Source organism: Lytechinus variegatus, chromosome 4 (genome assembly GCF_018143015.1).
Source record: "Lytechinus variegatus isolate NC3 chromosome 4, Lvar_3.0, whole genome shotgun sequence".
Classification (NCBI taxonomy): Eukaryota; Metazoa; Echinodermata; class Echinoidea; order Temnopleuroida; family Toxopneustidae; genus Lytechinus; species Lytechinus variegatus.
Genome location: NC_054743.1, coordinates 52082246 through 52102754, shown reverse-complemented (window position 1 = coordinate 52102754; position 20509 = coordinate 52082246). Strand labels below are relative to the sequence as shown.

Sequence of the window (20509 nt, the reverse complement as noted above, 5' to 3'; positions counted from 1 at the left end):
GTGTGTAGTGTGCCCACAAAGTTCATTCTGCGCGCAGAGCCGGTCCATGCTGCGTCGAAACGGTTCCCGCTACGTTCCGACTACATCCAGCAGATTGCGCGACTTTCTGTACCTTCGTCTATTTGGACGTAGAGCCAACCGAGTTTACGTGGTGGCCGCGTAGTGGCAGTACAGTAGACATGGACAGAGTTGTTGCCACGTTCTTTCGGTGTCCGCTACGTCTATGAAGCTGTTGGTAGGTCTTTACTGCGTCATTACTACGCTCGGTTTAGACGGCGCTTCCGCTACGCGGACTTTGGACATGTTCAAAGTCCACGTAGCGGAAAATTTGTTTTCGGAGATCATGCAGACTTTGCCACGTCAATAACAGTTCTCTCTACGCTCTCAGTACGCTGCAGCAGTTCCCACTGCGTCATGGCAATTTTTCTTTGACGTAGCGAGAACTACATGCACGTAGCGTTGGTGTAATGGGGGTATTATAATTTATGCCCGCCTCCCCTCTCCCTCTCTCGTTCCATTCCCTTCTCTTTAAATATTTTTCTGCCCTTTTCTAGCCTTTCGTCTTTTCTTTGCACGGTGTACTGTATTGTATCTAAGTCTGTAGGCGTATCCCGCCAGAAGCCTATGCTTTTAGGGTATACACCTTCTTCTATAAACCAAACGTTTTTTGTATGAATTAATGTTTATGAAAAATGTAGAAATATGTAAGTTGAACGAAAATGAATGTTTATTTGAATATGTTTTTCCCCTTTACAACCAGAAATGTTTTAAATTAATGTACATCATAAGGTACTAATGGAGAAAAAAAAATCCGGGAAGAAAATCAACGTGAATAATTCTTTGAAAGAGAGAGAGAGAGACTGTGAGAGGGAGCCGGGTAAACAGATAGACAGACAGACAGACAGAGAGAGGTGTGTGTGTGTGACAGAGAGAGAGAGATACAAAGAGGGAGAGATGGGGGGGGGGGGGAATTGGTTACCGATGATATCGCCATTCTGGTAGCATTTCATCAAATTGTATTGTCTGATCAGTCGTCAGATGTGAAAACTTTCCTTGATTTTGATTGGTTAATTGATTTTCATTTGTAGAATGTGAAATCACACTTGTAAGATAAATGTATGTGCAGACAGAAAGATGAATAAATATCTTATCTTATCTTATCTTATCTAAGAAGCACAGTTCCTTTAGTAACTGTCAGATAAAACAGGACTTTTCGGATAAAACTTCTGGTAAATCCTTTCATGAAACACTAGTATACCCATATATACCTAATAAGTCTTGGAGATAAACAGTACGGCGATTTTAGGAGAGGACGAGGACAAAAGGTCAGATCGCCCCAATCTGATATGAGATGTCGAAGGGGAATAATCTATGTATAGCGAATTAAGGAGCTTGATTTTTTGCAAGAAATAACGATAAACCTTTACCAACAAAACTTGACTTATAATCCTGATAATAATGAAAATGGTCAAACGTTATACCATAGAGCTAAAATGGAAATGGTCAAATGTTGCCAACAAATTAAATTGAGGAAAATGCACGATTGATTGGTCTAGATTTGTCCTTTGACCTAAAGAAAATGTTATTTCAAGTTTTAGTTTAAGCGGATTCCTCCATTTCCACATAATATAAGAGAATTAATACAACATATTTTGCATCCTTTTTCTAAAGAGCCATTTTGTTATCGATATGTGACCCTTTAATACTTTCCTCATGTGAACTAAACCGATTCAAAGCAATTTCTCTAAATACCCGATCTCTCCAATCGTTCACCTGCAAACATTTAGTTATAAATGATGGCCTGTTTAGCCTCTCATATACTTACAACACTCATGGAACTTGGCAGACAATATTGAAACCCAAACTACAATCTGGGTAGCTTTTTTCTCTTCCTCGCAAATTGATATTAAAACTCGATTTTAAAACCAACCAAACCTGTGAAATAATTGATCGAGAAAAATATTTTGTCGATAAAATGACATCACAAAAGGAAAAGATAACAGATGTATATTTACACGTTAAGTGACCCCTCGATGAGCCCTATTACAACAGTCGGACTGGATTCCCGTCTCTGGTACAAAGTGCAACGGACATGAAAACTTTTACAATCATAATACATGATAGGTATATAAACCAATATTAAATATTTTATATATCATTTTATGTGAATTGGGAGATTGTGTAAATTTATTACCCCAATTTGAACGACAATATACACGGATAGTAAACAGTACAGAATTTATACATAAACAATCTTTATAACTTGAATCATTTATTTTACGTTGTTGATAGAAGTGAACAATAGTGTTGTAAACCAAAATAGTCAATGATTGTCATTGAACTTGCAATGAAGGAAAATAAAAAGCACAAGACAAACTGAAGCATTCCTACAAATACTCCTTCTTCCCAAAGACAATCCGAATATGGAACCACCTGCCTGGCTAAGTTGTATACAAAACAGGTCTACCAGCATTCAAAATGACTGCTTCCCATTATTAGAAATCTGCAGCCTCCAACCGGATCTCTTGTTCTTTATGATGTATCCAGGTTTTTACTTGCACATCGCACTCTCCTTTTATTGTAAAATTGAGATCTTCACTATGACACCAATCTTTCACGACATATTGCAAAGTTCATTCCAGTTTGGCTTTTTGGAGCCGCTGCAAGAGGAATTATCGCATCAAGTATGACGAAGAGAAGCACTAAGATTTGAGCAGACATGACATCCAATTTTGTTTTATTTTTATTTATAAGGCTTTCTTGGGGTAGTTTGCCATGTGGTACGAGTTCATCTTCTGGGCCCCCGAAACACAAAGGTTATCAATAAACCGCTAAATGACCAATCAGGATCACCCTTGCATGCACATTTCGCTAAGTAGACTGACTAGGAACCAATAAGAATTGTTATAACTAATCGGTAACCTCTGTGTTCCGGAGGATCTAGTAAGATTGTCGACTATTGATGACTTGGGGATGAATTTAAGTGAAGTGCTTCCGGGAGAAGTACTTTGGAGGTATTTTTTGCTTTCACCTGCCTCTTTCCAATCCAATCCAATTCATTGAGTATTTGTTTATCGCCTTGTCCAGTTGTCGTTGCAGGAACATAGTGCTTCACACATAGGCGGCGGAAGCGGGGGGGGGGGGGGGGTCCTGTCCCCCTGAATATGAGGTGGGGGATCGACCCCCTCCCCAAAAAGATTTTGATAACATTCTATTTTTTGCTTTAAAAAAAACTTGGTGGTTCCCCCTAAAATTTTGTTTGACGACCCTTTTTTTCCTTATCTATTGAGTTGTCTGCATACCCCCTAAAATTTTGGTTGATAACCTTTTTTTTTGCTTGTAAAATTCTTTACCTGTCCATCTCAAAATTTCAGGTTTCAGGTGGACCACCCCTAATTTTTTTGCTTCCGCCGCCAATGGCTTCACAACTTACTCTCTATAATATACATGTTGTCCACTTACTTAGCGCCTCGATAAAATTACATAAGAGACAACTTGATTAATACAAGAAATTGTACCTTCAAGAGCTTCATGGATTTTGAAAATCAAATATTGCTTATTTCATCAACCTATCTGTGTCAAGTGTTATGTTTTACCACAATTGAAAAAGGTTCACGGTTATCCAAATCTACGAAGACGGTAACGATGACAATGAGAGTTTCTAACCTCTCCTTCAAATTATGACACACCCTCGGTTTCCGAAACGTTAGAATTTCTTTTGACACCCACCCAATTTCTTTAACATGGTTTTCGCCTATTACCACTCTCCCGATGCCTAAAAAATACCAATCTCATTAGGCAATTTTGGAAATTTCTGGTACATCATGGTTATACATCCATAGCTACATATCAGAAGGACTTTTGTAGGACTCCCATTATTAGAGAACTTTCCTGCAAGTCAATCATTTATCCTGGCGTGCCCCCAAGGATCACGTTTTTGAAAAATAATATTGATAGAGACTGTCTTATTATTAAAGGCAAATCGTTCCATTATTTTGAAGTTAACACAATGAAAGTTTACCACCAGCTAATGTACGAGTTAATGACTGTGTGAGACACAGTTAGTAATTAGTATTTTTTAGATTGTTCTTTGGGCCAGATGTTGCCATCATAAAATGATGAAATGTGGCCAATAACTGTTACGTAAAAACTATAATCAAATTAAAAGTAAAAGGTTTTACATTAAGCTAATCAAATTTGAATCAACACTATTCTTAAATCCGTCCATGTTGGGAGCTAAAGGGAATGTGTTGGAGGGGAGCTAATTCCACAGAAGATTGATGAAGAGAAGTATTTGACTTTGGGACAGTGACTCTGTAGGGGTGGACAGCTGCAGTAGAGCGTGTCAAAAGGACATTCGGGGCCAGGGGGGGGGGATTCAAGACAACTCAAGAGATGGTTTCAGAAAGAAGTGACGTTAGAAGGTACAGAGAGATCCAACATTTCTCCGGTGCTCGAGTGGATAAAGCCCAATTTTGGAAGGGTCTTCAATTCTCAGGAGGCGGGGTGCTTTCCGCTGTAACCTAAAGAAGGGTGAGTACACTGGCACCAGCTCCGGCCCAAATCGGACATGCATACTCCTTTAAGGGCCTAATATAAGCTTTGTAGATTGTGACTCTTGCCTTGAATGGAAGGATATCTCTTGAGCGGTTTGGAATGTACAACCTCTTTGCAAACTTTTTGGCGAGGCATGTGACGTAGGGAGCCCAGGTCAAAATGTTGGCGACAGCGATATTAGTAGGGTGATTTTCTTTGTTGGTTTGGGGGCTGAATTCATAAAGTAGAGGGGAGGGTGATTCTGGTTTCGCTTCCTGCTGATGATCATCTATTCTGTCTTGCTTGTATTGAAGGTGATACACCAATCTGTTGCCTATTTCCCAATTTTCAGCATGTTGCATTGAAGACTCAGTACTGCTGGTTCTGTCGCAAGATTTTTTTTAAAGTAACAATATGCAGGTTTCAGTCATCAGCAAAGGGGTGAAGATGATGTTCTACTTGGGAAGTCATATCGTCGATGTACATCTTCAGCAGTGATGGTCTTAGATTTTGAAGTGAATCCATCTAGAACAACAGCCTGCTGCCTATTGGCTAAGAAAGAAGAAATCCATCCATATATGTCGCCACGTATGCCAAAGGATGACAGTTTGGACAGAAGACCGAGATGCCAAACAAGATCAAAGGCTTTCTAGGTGTCTTGGCCCGTGTCTAGAGCTATGATCCTAACTTCCTGTTGAGAGTCTAAGGAGTCGTTCCACCATCATGACCATTGAGTGATATATGAAAGTATGTCGACGGTGGATCTCTTTTCCCTGAACCCATATTGTGTATCGCTCAGAAGTTGGTGACTTTCAAGATGTTTTCGAATTCGGTCACCAATTATTCTCTCCATTACTTTCGAGATGATGGAAAGCAGGGATATTGGCCCGTAGTTCTATGCTTCCTGTTTGTTCCCTTTCATGGGCAATGCTACAGCATGGGCAGTTTTCCACTCAGACGGTATGGTTTTTCTGTTGAAGGACAACTGGTATAGCTTTGAAAGGACTGGTGCAAGCTCAAGTGCATGCACAGTTCTTAAGTACTGTGGCTGATTACTTTCGAAATGATGGAAAGCAGGGATATTGGCCCGTAGTTCATACTTTGAATATGGATACGTTACTTAACTTGCAGCTGTTAGGGAACGCGCAGATTGCCTTAAAAGCTACAAGATAGAGCAAGCTCCAACAAACTAGTTTTATCCTTGCTCGATTATTTCAACTGCCAAATGGTTCTGGGGTACCAGCATTGATCCAACGTTGGCTCGCTACCTGGGGGTAGCAGTTGGAGTATGTGACACTCAGTACGCTTTTTCCTTTTCATTAATTGGATTAACTCAGGTTGCTGGATGGGAGAACGAGGATTGCAGTAGATGGGACTACACGGCGGAACAATGCATGGAAGCAAAACGTAACGCTAGTAGTTTACGTCTAAACTACACTGAAGCAGATGGTAGCATCTACCAATGTTCTAAATATGCTATCGCTGATGAACTGGACTTCCATCCAGGACTAGATCCTGAGAATTATAACGACACCGATCTGATTGGCTGTAACGATGGTTGGGTATATGATACGTCTCAGTACAAATCGTCCATCATTTCTGAGGTAATGTAGATACTCAGTTACACACCCACCCATCCCTTCACACTTACCCACATCCACACGCACACCCAAATAATTCCCGTTATTTCTTGCTAGGCGGACACCACGCGATTTGTTTGCGATCCGACATTTGGAGAACAAACGATATACCCTTTTTAAAGTTTTTTCCCAAAACTTTAAATCAATCTTCATGCTGGTAAGTGATCCCTGAGAAATATATGAAATGGTTCCCTCGCTCGACAAAACTTAAGTTATAACGAAATATCCGCGTGACACCTTCTAAAAGTTGTCTACAAAAATGATTAAAAAAGAGAGTTAATTACATTTGATAAGATTGATTAGGAAGCACTTTACGTAACTTAAATATGTTCACGATTTCGTACGTATAAAGAAAGAAAAATGTTGGATGTTCCTGACATTTTTCTCTTTGACATTTTGACGTTCACTCTTAAGAGTGACTTTGCACTGATAAATAATAATAATATAATGATAATAATAATATAGGATTTGTTTAGCACACGTATCCACCTTGCTAGGTGCTCAAGGCGCTCCTATATTACCCGGCTAAGCTATTCTACCGATTCTGGTGCGCACAGCTTTTTGAGGAATTACTTCCTGCCGGTACCCATTTAATAAATGTCATGTAAAAAAAAAGAAAAAAAAAATATATATATATAGTTTGGAATCAAACCGATGCTGTTTTAAAACTAATTGGTGTTGTATACACACCTATCAGGGTGTTAGACCAAAACCAAATTGGTGTTGTTAAACACTTCTCAGGTGTAGACATATAGATTCCGGGCTGGAGGTTAATCAACACCGGGGTTTTTGCAGTGTATTGATGATTAAATAACAAATTCACTATATTTATGAGGCATTCATGTGGAAACTACATGTAAAGAACAAGATGTGCTTTTAAAATAGCTTCACATGTTTGCGTCTCCAATCTGCATAATCATATGCATTGGCGGCGGAAGCCAAAAAATTTAGGGGGTGTCCACCTGAAATTTTGGGATGGACACAGGTTGCTAACCAAAAAAATTTGACAAACAAAAAAAAAGTCTTAAACCTAAATTTGGGGGGGGGAAACACACGTTTCAGGGGGGGGGGTCCACGTGAATTTAGGGGGGACGCAGGAAAAGAAATTGACAAGCAAAAAAAAAAAAAAAAAAAAAGGTTATCAAAAAAAAATTTAGGGGGGGGGGAACGTCCCCCCCACCTAAATTTTTTTTGGGGGACACGTCCCCCCGCTTCCGCCGCCTATGATCATATGCTATCATTACTGACTTATTGCGATTGAATCATGTACTTTTTTTATTAATGTATTGATCGTTCTTGTCGAATGTTACATTGGATTATATTTTGTAACATATAGAAGTAAACCAGATTGAAACGGAATAACAAGGACACATATCGCTTTCTAATGAAACAAAATGAATCACGACATTTGAATACTCGGGGATCGTAATAACTTTACAAACTTGTTAGTTTTAAAACAGCACAGACACCCTAAACAATACCGCAGTTATGTAAGAACTGCTCTAAACGTACTACGTTTATGCAATTCTTATTATTACCTGTAACATTGGAATAAAACCATATTTTTCTTTTCTTTTCTTTCCGTCTAGTTTGACTTGGTGTGCAATTATGGAGATCGTGATAGTTTAGCACAATCACTTTTCTTTGCTGGAGTTCTGATTGGTTCTGCGCTCTACGGCGGACTTTCAGATATGTAAGTACCCCTGTCTTTTATATTTACGTTCTCTTTCTTCTTATTATTTTTGTTGCTATAATTACTATCATCATCATCATTATTATTGTAATTGCTATTAGTATTATTAATATAATGCTACTACTCTCATTATTATCATTATTACTGTTGTTGTTATTATATAATATCATTATCATTACCACAATCATCATTCGTTTCCTAGCGAATTGTTTTATAAACTTTAAAAAATAAATTAAATCTTAGATAGTTCTTTGTAAAAGATCAGAAGTGTTTCATGGACTTTAAGAGCGACTGGGTAACCTTTCTTAAGCACCAAACCAACGCCAATGAACACTTTGGTGTGCACCATTTACCACAAGAAAGGATCACCAGCTTCTTTAAGTAGCGACAGTAAGGATGACACAACGATCACAATAATTACATTTGGGCCTACCATTTATTGAGGAAACATTGTCTTTACAACACGGCGCCGAAAAGGGGCGAGAAATAATATTGTGTTTATCAACTAGCCGGCTAGCGTCACAAGGTGGCGCTATAACACATCATATAATGGCGTGACACTTTCTTTCCTTCTTTATCTCTCTGTTTGAAACAAGTCTACCAATCAAGTAAAAATAAAAAATGCAAAGCAACACAAGTATGCCTAAACCATCATCCATTACAAAGGTTCCTCACAATTGTAACATGTTTGTACATTCAATGAAACATGCAGGAGAAGCCTAAATCATCAGCAGTAAACAAAAGTCCCTAAAATTATAACATGCATCTACATTAACTAACACATGCAAAAAATAACTCAAAACAAAAATAGCACACAATGCTATTTAAACATCTGCACTCTGTACTAATAAAATTATATACCCACACTGTTCTAGTAATTACACTACTTCAACCTTTTCTCTTAAATAAAAGGAATACATAGTAAATACAACTAAATATCAATTTCCTGTAAATAAAAAAAGGTAGACACAAGTAAGGTACATGATAACAACACATATCAAAAGTTAAAAAGGTGATGCATATAACGACCCCCATCCCAATCATTGCTCTAAGAAAAAGCTATAAAAATGTTATATACAAGATTTTGACTTCTTTACATGATATGGTACATCCAAAAAAAAGACTAAAGTAAGCACAGTACATGTATTAGAAAATTTACACTGGCTGTAAATAATGACTAACAAAGCCAACATACAGAATAAATTCTAATAACCAAAGTGGAGAAATTACCAAATGTAATGAGATATAAGAAAGTGTATAAAAAAAGCCTTCTCATATTCAAACAGCAAACAAAGACTAGATCAAGAAAACCAAATACAATAATTTCACATGGTAATATATGCAAAACGTGAGAAAACATCTTCAACATAATAGTATTTCAATTAACTATAAACAAAGAAAAACGTGACATGTGAATAATGATAAAAATCTTGCCAATTTATGACAACAAAATTGTGGGTTGACACATAATCATTTATAACACATCACTCAAATCAATTCTATCAATAAATCATCTGGATAAGCATGGCAATCAAAAAGCAAATTTCAGCTATCATCATCATGACACTGTCGACACATAACTAAAACCACACTTTAAGAGAAAAGAAAACAAATGCTCTTTGCATGGCAATAACTCACAAAATAGGTAACTGTCCCAATTATAAACACAACAAACAAATGTGTGCTAGACCTTTGTCTTTGTTCATTTACAAAGTGTATGAAAAAGTAAATAAAAATCAGTCCAAAAATTAACAGTAATCTGCACCAACCTAAAAATAGCTCATTAAAAAAAATACAAACATCACATGATACAGCAATGACTGACAATCCTAAATAGGTGCTGAAAAAAGAACATGCCTCAATATAATTCAAAATTAAATAAAAAGGTATAAAAAATCTGTAAAATTCATACTATTATTATAACCAAAAGGCAAAAAAAATGACATGATCAGAAAGAGGAAAGAAACATATGGACATAAAATATCAAGTCCGGAAAGCAAAAGCTATGGTAAACAGAGTTCATCATCATCATAGGAATGCCAATCGTCATCACCATCGAGGTCATCGGGTACAGTACTGAGCAATACTAAACGCACCGTGGGGGGCGACCAGGACGAGGCCATAATCTTGTGACGAAAGAACGGCATTGCCAGGACAGATGTATGTGTGCAGAGACAACATGGACACAAGACATGACATCTGGGGGACGACCAGGTGGTGGTGTAGCTCGTCTATTGCCATGGCGATGAGTGTGCCCCACGTGAACTCTAGAGGAGATAACACCTGGAGCAATCTGGGCACCTATAGGGCGGCTAGGAGGTATGTCCAACTTCCCAGACTGGGGGCAACAGTAGTCATCATCAATATTTGCAACAGGCGATAGTGGCAAAGTCCTTTCAAGCTTGTCTACAACCGTTGGCGACATGGGGTCAGCGAGAGTGTGGTGAGGACGCTGATAGGTTCTGTAGGCAGGGTTGGCTGATGCAACCTGGGTCCGGTGAACCGAAGACCTTGTGTCAAGAACAGTGGGGCATTGCACTAAACGATTGGAAGGACCAGGCCGATTCTCACGTTCGAAGTAGGAACAAGGATCCTCACTAGATATACCCAAACTTGTGTCCTGAGTAGTGAACATGTCAGATCCGGTAGGGTCAAGATGGTCAATGTCTGCGCTATCATGCATGGGGCATGTAATAGGGGTAACTGCCGAAGACGATACAGCGGACTGGGCACCCACACTGGAGGATGACACATCATTGCGAATATCTGGCGGCAGTTCAGGTATGGATGGTACAGCAGCAGACTTGGAAGAGGGGGACAACATGACATTGTCGGAGGGCAGCGGGGTGAAAGTGATGATGTGTTCGGATCCTCCAAGATAACGACGATCCCCCAAGTCTGCATAGGTCGTAGGCTGATCAGGTGTCAGGGCCAACGAGAGAGGCTGAGATGGTTGGAGTCTTGTATTGGTTGCTATGGTTACGGAGCCGATTGAAAACACGTCGCGCTCTCGTGCCGGCGCAATCTCACCGTTGGTATGAGATCGTAGCAGACGATTCGTCATGGATGGACCATATTTAAGAGCAGGTCCATTGCCGAGGCAAATCAGACGCTTAGCAGGTCTTATTGTAACATCATGCATCTCTAAAAACGGTATGCCTGCTTGTACCTCTACACCGAGTGACTCAACAACAGTTCCAATGAAGAGAAACTGGCTACTACCAATAGTGAAGACAAGGGAAGTTTCACCAACAATACCTAATGAAGCACCATTAGTGTGGTCTTTGGCAGATATGACTCTGCCGCCAAGTCTGCAGACGGTGGAGAAGCGTATAAGATTCCTCATGGCACCACTGATAAAGGAAACCAGGACTTTCTCATTTCCAGAAGAAAACTCGACCTGAGGAGTCATGTTGGCCCGATTGGGCACCCCAGAGGAACTGGCCACATTTGAAGACAGTGGCATAGAATTGATCCTGTGGAGCTCACCTGACCCTGGCAAGCTACCACTGCAGCCTTGAGTGTCTCCCAAATAACTAGGCGACTTGTCTATCTCTGACAAGTCAGCAGCACGACCAAGAGTCCTAGGCCTATCAATGTCTGAAGACGACGCGGAGGAGTAGCATCCAGTGGGAAGAATATCGTCATCAACGACAGACAACTTATCATCTGAGAGGTCACGATCAGAATCACAATAACCGTCTAGGTCCTGTAAGTCTATATCAAGGATATCGTCATGCCCAAGGATTTTTGCAACACGACGGGCTTGTATAACACACAGTCTATCTTCTAAGGGCAAGAAGGGGCAAACACTGATATGGTGTTGGTACGAAATGTTACCCCTTGCGCTAGAGCACAGAGGACACTTATCTGTGTTATCTATATCTGCATGATTTGAATGGGCAGAACTAGTAGTATCGGCATATGTCTGTGTTTGGCATGTTGATTGCGTATGTTGTGATATATGGAAGAGAGAATTGGGTTGAACCCTATCCCACATGTACTCATCTCCTTCATCATAACATTCCTGTGAGTCTGTGTTATCTTTGCAATAACCGACACTCTCATCATCTTGATTACTAATATCATAATCACTCATGTCATATCCTTCTTCATTAAATTTCTGCAAGTCTACATTATTACAGTAATCACCACAACTCCCATCACTATCCTCTAGATTACCGTTATCAAAATAACTAGCAGATTCATAATGTTCATATCCTTCAACACATTCTTGTGAGTCTACATTAACATTACCATAACCAACTGTACCTTCACCATGATTCTTGTCATGCTTGTAATCAAAATAACACAGGTCATCTTCTTCATCATCACATTCTTGATTCATGTCATCAAAATCGTGTGCATGATCATCGCTCTCTGACTCTCTTTCAAACTCATTTTGACTGAAATTAGTGTCAGTTTTGCATTTGTCACTTTGAGTATAACTAAATTCTATGTCAGATCCTAGACTAGGAGTCGGACCTATATCAAGTCCATTCTGATAGGGGAAATTATTGGGGGTTGTGCCTCTCTCTCGGGCGTAAAATGGGCGGCCATTCACTCGGGCCTGGGGACGAGGTTGACAATAGCGGTAATAGTACCGCGGGTAAGCCAACATAATGGGCTATGTGTGGGACTGTATTAGCCGTGAGAAAGAACAATTCACCAAAGCAATTACCTATCACGGGAAATGTCATACCCGACCGACCGTTTGCCAGTTTTAGCAGTGGCCATTTTACTGCACATATTATGTATGAATGACAGGGATTCAATCCAGCTGCCACCACGACAGTAAGGATGACACAACGATCACAATAATTACATTTGGGCCTACCATTTATTGAGGAAACATTGTCTTTACAACACGGCGCCGAAAAGGGGCGAGAAATAATATTGTGTTTATCAACTAGCCGGCTAGCGTCACAAGGTGGCGCTATAACACATCATATAATGGCGTAGCTCTTAACTTACGAACAGCTTTATTATTATCATTTTATTCGGCACTTAATCGAAAAGAAGACAGCATGTACAATGCAAGATTGAGAAATATTACAAAAATACAAATAGTTTTTAGACCCTTTCTCAACCAACCAGGTAGCCTGGGTAGGGAATAGGTCAACTTAATGGCCATGGCCCACAGGCCTTCCCTCCCACACCCGATTGAGTGAAAAAAGATCATTACATATAATAGGGTTACAAAATATAAAACAGGTAGGTTGCACAAAAAAGGAATCAACTTACGTTTGACATAACCATAGAAAAACAGGAGGAACAAATATTTGATTAAAATAATTGTGCCAGAATGAGAAAACAGTTGAAATAAATAACTTTATAACGCATGAGATAAAAGATGTAACGAAATCAGAATATTGGAAACCGTTTAGAAAAATGAAGCTTGAAAATTTGTTGTGGATCATTTAGACATATTTTTATTTATATTCTAATCTAGCTGGAACTTTAGGATATCCCTCTTGAGGACACCCAGAACATGATTAATGTTTCCTTCTCACCACTTCTCACCAATTGGAAGTTCTCAAGAATTGGGCATTCAAAAGAATCTCACATTATTTTTAGAGCTTTATGAAACACCCACGTGGTAAAATAACTGATTCTATGTTGAACGAATGTGTAAATAAGTTAATGAATATTGCATATGTTTTTATGTTTATTGATTGACAGATTTGGACGTCGTAAGGTTCTGTTCGTTGCATTGGTGGTGCAGTTCGCGTGTGGGTTGGCAGTAGCCTTCTCACCCAATTATTGGTTTTACACCATACTTCGGATAGTCTTGGCTTCAGCAAATTCGGGTGTTTTTCTACTTGCATTTGTCATCGGTATTTACATCTTATTTACTCTCATACAGATATATATGTGTGTACTTCATTTACTATTATTTGCCTGGTTAACAGAATAGTGGGAGGATGCGCATGCGTGGCTGGCATTAAAGACGTTAAACAGTTACAATGAAATCCATGACATTTTTACAAAATTTTGCTGGTAGTAACTTTAGCACCTAATATGCACAAATTAACATGGGATCATCCGCTTGATTTTTTTTTTACTTAAACCAATTGGAATTTCTCAAGAATTGCGCATTCAAAGAATCTGACATTATTTTTAGAGCTCACGAGATCACTTTTTCTCGGTCAAAAATACATGTAAATTTCACTAATTTTTACAGTGTGGTTCAGAATTGTATACTTAAGATGGATAATCCATATTCGTTTGCACTTTTAAGGATAGCAGCACCTTCAATTCCTAACAAATGGAACGCCCAAGGCAGTCTCGACTGCATTACGCGATTCAATATGGTAAAAGTGCTGACTCTGAAAACAAGTATGGAAAAATAATTATTCACAAAAAACACAATTCTTATGAAAATGAAATACTATGTTCATTAACCCTAAAGGACATTGATCTTGATCATGTGATCAACAAGACGATCAGTGATACTTGATTACCCTTATGTCCACATTTTTTTTATTCAGAAGTAGATCCGAGAAAAAAAATGGTGTCAAAATGACAAAAACATATCTCCAAAAAATACAATAAATGCTGTAATTTATTCAAAACCCATGTCATTTTCATCAAAATTTGCCAGGTTGTAGAGAAAGAAGGTACACTTTAAATGTGTAAACATAAAAAATAGAGGTTTATCATGTGCCTGTTTCAAATTATCAGCACTTTTGTTGGAGCAAATGTGCTTTTTAGAACAAAAGGCATTATTGGCATCATTGACGTGTAAAACACATGCATCCTGACATACACATAACCATAAATTAGTAGATAAATATCTAATATATTTTGTCGCAATATGCATGCCATGTCATGTTGAATACAACCTTGCATACAGTTGACTCTCGCCATCTCGCAAGTCGATCACACTTTGAAGCTTCAGTATGACAAAGGTTCGACTATGCGTCAATTAAGGCCCCCTCACACCTAACCGAATTGCATAAAAATATGCCTTGCGATGGCTGGCGAAAAACAATTTTTAAGAAATCGCTTTCGATGGTAACTGATAGGAAATCATATTTAACCTTCGTGTGTTCGTACACCTTCTGAACTAACAGCTGCAATTATTCAAAGGCGCGCGGAAATTTTGAACATGTCTAAAATTTCCCGACGAATTGAAAAATCGTTGGTCATCTGTTCGAATTCGCATCTCTTATTTAGTCTGCAGTAATCGTTAGTTTATCGTTCGTGTGTTATTGTCACTCATAGTCCCTGATCGCGCCTTTGCCAAAGTGGACCGACCTCGAAAGAACCCGTAACGAACGTTACGGCAACACGATGACACAACGAACAAGATTGCCCAATCTATTCCCTCGTCTTCGTTTCTAATCGCACGCCATATCAAACCATTGCTCATTGTTCGTTGGTCTTATCAACCATGTCAACCCTGCGCTCGCCTTCGGCCGCAATTTTCTCAAAGATGTCAACTGAAAATTCGATATCCTTCTAATGTCATATTTATCCTTCGAATGTCATATTTATCCTTCGCTTACCGTTCGTTGATAAAGTTTGACAATAGTAAATGATCGCATGATTTGACGGAAATGTTATTTGAATTCGTTGAATTCGCGTGCATTTCGTTCATTTCCCATTCGTCACCCTTCGTCATGTTCGTCCGCCTACATTCATGACATTCAGTCAGGTGTGAGGGGGCTTTTAAGCTAGACAGGCTAGATAGGTCACTAATTTTCACCATGCAATGCATGCATAATGCCAGAAGTACAATATATGCCTTACAATAAAACAAGCTAGCTTCCTCTGAAATGGAAGGTAATAAATGATTGTGTACAAATACTGATGTTGATGTTATCTCTTGAAATCTACTAGCATGGGAGTGTGTTCTAAATGTATTAACTATTAATAAAACAATAAACATGTTAAGTATTGATAAAGATTGTTATGGTCAAAGTGTTAATGTATATTGTTAAACACGTTGAAGATAAGCGCGTCTAAAACAGCCTAACCTAGTGTTCAATAAGCAAGCAGAGACTTTTGACACCATATACAGTATAGGCAATAAAGATAATGTTAAAAATAAAAGTGTCCATGCTTGATATTGAATTAACGTGTAAAATAATGAAATTCTGTTTAAAACAGTCTACCAAGTTCGCCAGAAAAACATTAATGTAATCCAAGAAATAGTTCTTCTGCACAGACGAATATTTTTTTTCCTCCTGAAGACAAATCTCACAAATCTAGGCCTAAAACTAATGGTTGATAGCTGACGAGGAAAAAAAAATAATACAAATAATCATTATCAATAAACTATAAAAGAACAATTAACACAATGTTCATTTTTTACATTTTGCTTCAATCTAGGAACGGAGTTTGTTGGTCCAAGTAAGCGAGTGATAGCAGGTATTGTGATAATGTTGTTCTTCTCCGTTGGTTACATGCTTCTAGCTGTTTTTGCTTATTTTATTCGTGATTGGTGGATCTTACAACTCGTCATCACTGCGCCTATTCTTCTCATGTTTGCTCTCTTCCCGTAAGTGATACTTTTATTCAGTAACATTCTTTGTTTGTCCCAAACATAGTGATCTATACGCATTTTTAAGCCAGATGAAATAAAATTAGAGTGAGTCAGCGAAGCGACCAAGCGGCGTCGTTATGAAACATGCTCTTGAAACTTTACTTTAAAGTGTGGTATTGTTACCCGTTATGTTGAACAACTTTATAGGAATATTTTCACAGCATCTATCCTGCACTTAGCGTGCTTATATTTGAGATATAGCGATTTTACTTGTTTTCTCTTCTTTTTATATGACATCATGGGCGGAAATCCCAGGGGGGACGTGTTTCCCCCTACTATTTTGAGTAGGGGGGGACACTATGTTTGGTCTCTTATGATGGAAAGAAATACATCGTTCAAAATAGAAAATAATAAACCATTTATTTGGTCGAAATGATTACATTTGGGGTGACAACCTTCTTCTTCTTTTTTTTTTGTTTGTCAAATTTATTTTGATGGTCGAAATGACCTTACATTTTGGGTGATAACCCTTTCCCCCCTGTTTTTTAGCTTGTCAAATTTTCTAGACCCTGGTACCCCTACCTTTGGGGGAGAGATCTCCGCCCTTGTATATGACATATTCCCCATGTTATTTTTCTTCTCGTCTTTCAATACAATATTTACTATAATAGGGACAGCCAGGAATGATGATGGTGACGTTGATGATCATTATAATAATTATGATAATAGTGATAATAATGATAATAATAATAAAAATAATGATAATAATCAAGATCAATTTTTAGCGTATATAGATGAAGCATCTCCCTATGCGCTGTGCAGAATAAGACAATATACAGTTGTGATGAAAAGTTAATAAACCCCACCACAACATGCACTCCTTCATGCTGTAAACATCAACACTACAATGTTCGGAGAGCCCACAAAATCAAATATTATGTAATATTTCATCACCTGATGAAAGTGTCTGCCTGTCGAACCAAAGATCTTGGGTTCGAGTTCAACCCAAGCGGATGACTGAAGCCAGTGCGTTGTGTGTAAACGTCTTTCCAATGTTTCATAGATGCATGCTATGCCCCCCCCCCTCCGGGGTCGAGAGGGCCGCATGCGTGTTCCCTTAATGTCCGGTAAAGGGGTACTTTTCGCGGGAAAAGTCCGACCGGCGAAATGTAAAAAACGGGGGTATATTTGTATTTTCACCCGGAGATTTCTTTGAAGAGGGGGTGTTTTTATCTCTCTCTTTGGACTCCTCAGAAATTTTAAAAGGGGGTTATGAAATATCTTGAACAACATAGAAAAATAATCCCGGGAACAAATTCCTGCTAGTTTTGAAAGATAATTCAGGATTATTTCATTTTGATAAGAAAAGTACAGACATTTTGTTGGAATGAGAGCTCATCTGAGATAGGGGATACATTGAGCAGTGTTCAGGATTTAAGGGGGGGGGGTCTACAAGGCAGAAAAAGCCCGCGAAAAGCCCTCGAAAGGGGGGTTCAGAAATTTTGGCAAACCTTCGATAGGGGGGTGCTTTCAAAGGAGGGAACGAGCATAGGCGTACCCTAAATAACACTGAGTGGGGGTGCTATGCTACAGTGAAAAACACTCCGTCCTTCGGATAGGATGTTAAATGGAGGCCCCGTGTAGAGGAGAGTCACCACCTTTTTACGTTAACAACCTACTGCACTATTCGAATAAGAGTAGGGGGAAACCCCGGTGTAGTGGTCCACCTGCATTCTCCCAATCAGTTATATCGGGAGGAGAGACCTGCGGGTCACAGTTCTGTGTGCGCGCCCTTCTCGGCGAACCAGATTGGCTGGCTTCTCCAAAGAGTCTTTGAATGTCTTTGACAGATATATAGCGATATACAAATTGCTGTGCATCTACATCATAATCATCATCATCATCATCATCACCACCACCACCACCACCACCATCATTATCATCATCATCACCTGACTTCACAACTAAATATCTAAAACATGGCAGAACGTTAACACTTGAAATATGTTCATTTTCTGGTAGGATTCACGAACTTTTGAGCACCACTGTATACATTATATTAATAATGATGATAATAATAATAATAACAATAATAGTAATGATAATAACAATTATAAGTTCTTGTATAGCGCACAAAGCGTCTCTATGCGCTTCTAAAGGACTTGGATATTTTTACCCCGGCTGTAGCTTAAGCAGCCTTTCCAGCGCTCGGCATTTCAAGGAATGAATTCCTACCAGGGACCCATTCACCTCACCTGGGTTATGTGCAGTACAATGTGCATAGATTTCTTGCTGAAGGAAACTACGCTCCACATAACATCTATTAAATATGAAACAAATGGCATATAAATAGTAATGATAAGAAATGATGATGTATCTGTTAAAGTACTTTCATCCTTATTAATCGTGTATCGATCATCTTCATCTTACAATGACCACTTACATGACGGTAATTTTTAACCCAGGTTTATTCCCGAGTCTGTTCGATGGTTGATTAGTAAGGGACGTACTGAGGAAGCTACTAGGATCATCAAGAAAGCAGCAGATGTGAACAAAGCTAAGTTACCTGAACCAATATTCACACAAGAAGACGTCAAGGAACAGGTAAGGGGGTATTTAAAGGTGATATTGAATGAATTAGATTTGGAACGCATGCGCATAGCCGTAAGAAGTAGGGTCTATCTGTTTTGCGCAAGCGCATGCAATATTCCCTTTTGCATAACTGCTTCTACATCTGCTTCTTGTCTTCTATTGGTATTACGAACAACCCCTTTTGTACAGAGGCGTAATGTGTCAATAAAGGTGTTGAGGGCAAACATAGAATACTTTTCTAAGGTCCCGAGAGAGCAACTTTTATAATTTATAATAGATTTTGACATGTTAAGAAAGTATTTGTCACTTCTCTTTTTCTTCCTTTTCTTTAATTTTCTTTTTTTTTTCGTGAAACTTGATGAAGGGACGGGGTGTGTCATCCTGTTGCTTCGTTACTTTCAACATTATTTGTGTTTGATTTTTCTCTAGTGATTCAAATCAACCATTTCCTGGGGTGGACTTAATTGACCTATAATGGTTCTTTCGAGATCGGTCCACTTTGGCAAAAGCGCAATGAGGGACTATGAGTGACAATAACACACGAACGATAAACTAACGATTACTGCAGACTAAATAAGAGATACGAATTCAAACAGATGACCAACGATTTCTCAATTCGTCGGGAAATTTTAAACATGGTCGAAATTTTTCGCGCGAATTTGAATAATTGCAGCGTTTAAGTTCAGAAGGTGTACGAACCCAAACACGAAGGGTAAATATGATTTACTATCAGTTACCATTGAAAGCGTCTTCTTAAAAATGACTTCCGCCATCCATCGCAAGGCATATTTCAGGTAATTAGGTTATGGCCCCCTCACACCTAACCAAATCGCCTACAATATGCCTTGCGATGGCTGGCGAAAGACATTTTTTAAAATCGTTTTCAATGGTAACTGACAGTAAACCATATTGACCCTTCGTGTTTGGGTTCGTACACCTACCAAAATTTTGAACATGTTTAAAATTTCCCGACGAATTGAAAAATCGTTGGTCATCTGTTTGAATTGGCATCTCTCATAGTCTGCGGTAATCGTTCGTTTAGCGTCTTGTCGCGCATAGTCCCTTAACGCGCTTTTGTCAAAGTGGACCGATCTTGAAAGAAACACGATGACACAAACGTACAAGAACGCCCGATCTATTCCATAGGCAGATCCAGCTTTTGGCGAAAGGGGGGGGGGGGGCGCACTGCCGAGCGGCGCACATATTTTTGCACTTCACCGGCGCCATAAAAGAAAATGTTGAAAAAGAAAAAGGGGTAATGCCTGACCCTGTCAAAACACGCACACGCACACATGCATATATATCACCGACAAATTAATGCGAGCGCGAAGCGCGAGCTGAAATTTTTAAAGTACACTCTAAATTACAGGGATTTAAAATAAGTCCAGATGGACTGTAGTTAGGGACCAATCGATTTCTGGATTTAGTTTTAATCCTAAAGACTTACATTCAAATCTCAAATGATTTAAATTTAAATCTTTCGAAATTTAAAAATTAATCTTAAGGATTCAAACTAAATCCGGAATTCGATTGGTCCCTAACTACAGTCCATGTGGA

General features: G+C 38.9%; 1 protein-coding gene across 1 annotated transcript in view; it reads left to right on the top strand.

Moving 5' to 3' along the window:
- The window catches only part of LOC121414290 (organic cation transporter protein-like), a 34186-nt gene that overhangs the window by 3208 nt on the left and 10469 nt on the right, over positions 1-20509 (top strand). Inside the window, exons 2-6 of the mRNA XM_041607418.1 lie at positions 5874-6140; positions 7766-7869; positions 13552-13706; positions 16207-16375; positions 18826-18964. Of these exons, the coding sequence (XP_041463352.1) occupies positions 5874-6140; positions 7766-7869; positions 13552-13706; positions 16207-16375; positions 18826-18964 (834 nt within the window). The remainder of the gene's footprint in view (positions 1-5873; positions 6141-7765; positions 7870-13551; positions 13707-16206; positions 16376-18825; positions 18965-20509) is intronic.